The following is a 4,422-nucleotide window of genomic DNA, read 5'->3' as shown; positions in this document are numbered from 1 at the left end:
CTCAACCACCAGAGCAATAAGCGGTCCAGTCGTTGAGAGAGTCGAGCGAAGAGAGCTTAAGTCAACATTAGTCTGAACATTGGCAGTTTGCTCTGTGTTAACGATTATTTTCTCAAACTCTTCCTTTCCGCTGAAGCAAGACAAATGTTGGTCGACACCTCGAAAAAACTTCGCTAAAAGCAGCGCATCGTGACATTAACGGTAGGGCTGCTGCTGCGTGCGGCGAGGCGGGTCCTCAAACGTTAGCTAGACCGACTTAAGTGCTTTCTTTGACAGTTAATGCAGTTAGCCGACGATCCGAGGCGCTCGGCTAAGGTCAGCTAACGGCAACCCCTCACACCTACCGCGCTCAATGAAGAGGCTCGTCCGCGTTGCGTCGTTCAGTCACTGTCTCGGCCCGACTTCTTCCAGAGTTCTTTTTTCAGCCACATCTTGGTCCTCGAGTCGGAAACGGAGGAGGACTGCGCTCCTGCGAGCACTGGGTCCGGCCATCTTCAGATCCTTTTTTTATAAAACACAAGGGAGCAAACGTCGAACGGCTCCCTTCTCTGCTCGCACGCGCAGACGCTTGTTCTTCAGCTGGCCAACGGTTTCACCGCTGCCCGGCTGCTCGGGTACGTAACTCAACGGCTAAGATGCGCTGCCGTGCACACACGGGTGGTAGTAACGGCGGTAAACGGTGGTAACGGTGTATGAACAGACAGTAACGTTTGTACAACTCAAAGCCGAAACACGGGTCTGTCCGCTGGAGAGGACGCGTCAGGACGTGCGAGCCGCCGCTGCCGTCTTTTTTTTTTTTTTTTTCTTACTCCTGCGGTCCTTCTTCTTCGCCAGCTTAGCTTCAGTGTTAGCTGTGGGGCTAGAAGGGGTTGGCATCATGAGACAATGCAGCGGTTGAAGCGAGTGAGTTGTGGACCGACAGCGGTGCAGTTGAGTAGCTTAAATGTTCCGACAGCTCAGTGCCATATTAGACACGTTTCCGACTTTCTGGGGGACCTTGTCTCGGTTCTACATGGCGTAGCGCGACACGGAGGCGCGGAGAGGAGGAGCCGCTTCTCTGCTGCACACCTGAGGCCACAGGAGCTGACTCCAGTGAAGGTACGACGTTAACAAGTTTGTCCGCTTTATGGCTTCAACTCAGCACCGAACTGTGGTTACGTTTAACAGTCAGCCCACATTGTTTTGTTTATAAAGATTTTGTTTATTGTTTGTATAACCTCTAGATTGAGGTTCCTTGGCAGCTGGATGGAAAGGTAACTTTTAACATTCTGCTCAAATTACCCTATACTGTGTAGTTACTCTAGGTAATCAAACAATAGTAGTTAAGTTATGAAAATTCAGTGCGTTGTTGAAGAGTTAGAATCAAGTGGATTTCTAACCATCGGCCTGCTCATGATAGAAAAGTCTACACAACCAATGAAATAAATTTGTCAGAAGCAAGCAGTAGACAATCTAACTAAGATAAAGATAAGAGATATTCCCACAATGGTTAAATTCCAAATCTTACACAGCAAAGTGGATAGAGAACAAAAAACAGATAAAGACAGTATAAGCACAGTATGAGGAAAATATGATAATATATAATAAATACTAAACACCTGTACGAAGGAGAGAAAAAACAGTAAAAAACCACCAACAGATAACAGGGACCTACGAAACTCTCCCTTACCACATCTTAGTCGCCTCGCAGGAGTCTGTCCAGTGCAGTGATGGTGTCCTGCATAGGGTGGAAGACACTTGTCCATCAGTGAGTCGAGGGGAAACGATAATAGAACATAATAATAATAATATAATAATATATAATAATGTCATATAACAATAAAGTACTTTTACTATTCATACTTTAAGTATATTTTTACTAGAGTTTTTTAATGCAGGACTTTTACTTACAGAGTGAGTGAAATATTTGTTATATTATATTGTTATATTGGTACGTTTACTAAAGAAACTAACTGAATACTTCTTGTACCACTGGTTTTTGGTTTCCCAGGACCATGGCTGGATTTACTTGTTAGGGGCCCCGGGGCAAGAATTAAGAGCTCCCATCAATTACAGTGTACACTGCCGCAACTAACTATCTTCATTTTACTCATTAGAGATTAAGTTTTTATTGACAGAAGAATAACTAGCAATTATTGAATTTAAATGATTTCAATCACTTATCAAACAAAAAAAACATTTGATGGTTCAATCTTCTTAAATATGAGAATATGTTTTTACTTGACTTAAATGATAGTAAATTTAATATCTTTTGGTTCTTGGGGCTTTCTGATGTTTTACAGATCAAACATTGAATAATTGCAAAAATAATTTAGATTAACTGATACTAAAAATAATTGTTAGTTGCAGCCCAGGATTAATTATAAGGGTCATCTGTTACTGAAGCTACTGATCAACCAAATAAACCAACAAAATAAAGGTCTGAAGCTTTTAATATCTTAACCTCGGTGTCACCTGACCTGTTTGTGTGTTTGGTTGCTACTTTTTTAGGTGAAGTTATTTTTGACAGGAGGGCATCAAACCTCCCACGTGATGCTGGTGTGGGTTCCCAGAGAAGATTAACATATGAGGAGGCGGTAGAGGAAGCAGGTAATATCAGGGTTGACAGTGTTGTAGTTGCTGTGTCACATCCTGATGTTTTTGTGTCATATGTAATGTGTTTAATCACAATAACATGTAAGATGGAAGAAATGTGAAAGTCAACATATTACTGATGTTTTGTGGCGGAAAAAAACGTTTAAATCTATTTTTTTATATATCTGTCTTTAAACTAGAAGAATACGTGCTCCTACATAGAACAGCATATATCCAAAATAGACCAATAAAGGCGTTAGATGGTGCTGTAACAGATAACTTCTCTGTTTGTTAATTCGCTGTCCGTTCTGCGTTTGCTCTCAGGTTTTGGTTTGTTCCACTGGCTGCTGTTGGTGGTGTGTGGTTGGGCCAACGCCAGCGATGCCGTGGAGATTCTCTGTGTGTCTTTTCTTCTGCCAACAGCCCGCTGCGACCTGCTGCTGAGCTCTTCAGACATGGGGCTGCTGACTGCCAGCATTTTCCTCGGTGAATCACAGTCATTTAAAAAAATCAGTTATCTGAGCTGTGACTGAGAAAATTAATTGGCAGTTTTATTAAATCATTGTTTTAGTAAATTCTTCAAGCATACATGCTAAGTAAAAATAAGAGTTGCAGCCATACTGAGCAGGTACAGTTGACCTGTGAATATAATAACAATTAAACACCCAGTGTCACCAGTGCACGGTGGCCGCTCTCATACCTCCGCAAGATGTTGAATTAGTCACAATAAATGTAAACAAATCTGTCAGTGCAGCATCACTAGTTATCTATGAATAACTGGGACACTAACACACGATGATGTTTCAAAAACACAAAGGAAAATGATTTTTGGTTATTGTTCTAAACTAATTAAAATAGGTCACTTGAAAAATACACCTTTTTTTAAAAAAAAAAAAGCTTGGATATGAACACATGATGATGCAGTGAAGATTAAACTGAACCTGAACTATCCAATGTACTTGTAGAATTAACACAAGGAAAATAACAAGACTAAGAGTTTACAGCCATGCTAACGGCTCCGTCAGGCGAACCCTACGCTGGCAGGTATCATGTTACCATGCTGACGATCTCATAACATTTCACTTCACCAACTTATTTAAAAAACAAATGAGTAGATGATTGTCTCGTTCTAATCATATCCGTCTTTTCTAGGAATGATGGTGGGCGGCTACATGTGGGGATACCTGGCTGACCAGAGGGGGCGCCGCAAGGTCTTGGTTGTGTCCCTGACAGTCAACGGGCTGTTCGGAGGTCTGGCCAGTGTGGCGCCGTGGTTCTGGCTCTTCCTGCTGCTGCGGTTCATCAGCGGCATCGGGTGAGCAAATGATTTTCATATTTTTACATGTTTTATAGTGTACACATGTAACACATGTAGTCATTTAGCTGACGGCCACACACTGGGTGGCGTACGTTTCAGTGCTTAGATCATAGCTCACACTGCAATCAACAGGTCATAGTTCTTATCACTACAACATCTACATTGTAGATCCTTCATTAAGGACATTTTGGGAAAGAAAATCATAGACATTCATTAGTGTATAATCACCTGAAAATAAGAATCGTTGTGTTTGTGTTACCTTAAAATGAGCCGTTTTTGCTGATAGCTCAATAATAAAAAGCTGTTTTTTCTCCTGTGCAGGGTCGGCGGGTCGATCCCTGTTATCTTCTCCTACTTCTCAGAGTTCATGCCCCGTCTGAGGAGAGGTGCAATGATCAGCGCTCTGGCCACCTTCTGGATGGCAGGAAACATCCTGGCTGCAGGTGGGAATCTACATGACTGCCATAAATAAAACAATATCAGTGTTGCAGTGCTGCCACCACTGCGATTATAAAAAACCTCAGTCACGT

At 42.1% G+C, this 4,422-nt stretch overlaps 1 protein-coding gene across 1 annotated transcript in view; it reads left to right on the top strand.

The window, feature by feature from the left end:
* The first annotated feature begins 635 nt into the window (after positions 1 to 635).
* Positions 636 to 4,422, top strand: part of sv2 (synaptic vesicle glycoprotein 2) — a 10,158-nt gene continuing 6,371 nt past the window's right edge. Inside the window, exons 1-5 of the mRNA XM_035664834.1 lie at positions 636 to 672; positions 2,491 to 2,589; positions 2,899 to 3,060; positions 3,727 to 3,889; positions 4,214 to 4,335. Coding sequence (XP_035520727.1) covers positions 636 to 672; positions 2,491 to 2,589; positions 2,899 to 3,060; positions 3,727 to 3,889; positions 4,214 to 4,335 — 583 coding nt within the window. The remainder of the gene's footprint in view (positions 673 to 2,490; positions 2,590 to 2,898; positions 3,061 to 3,726; positions 3,890 to 4,213; positions 4,336 to 4,422) is intronic.

Source organism: Morone saxatilis, unplaced genomic scaffold (genome assembly GCF_004916995.1).
Source record: "Morone saxatilis isolate NCDOM2014 unplaced genomic scaffold, NCSU_SB_2.0 Contig2, whole genome shotgun sequence".
In the NCBI taxonomy this organism is placed as follows: Eukaryota; Metazoa; Chordata; class Actinopteri; family Moronidae; genus Morone; species Morone saxatilis.
The sequence above is the reverse complement of the archived record's forward strand: the minus strand, read 5'-3'. Positions and strand labels throughout refer to the sequence as shown.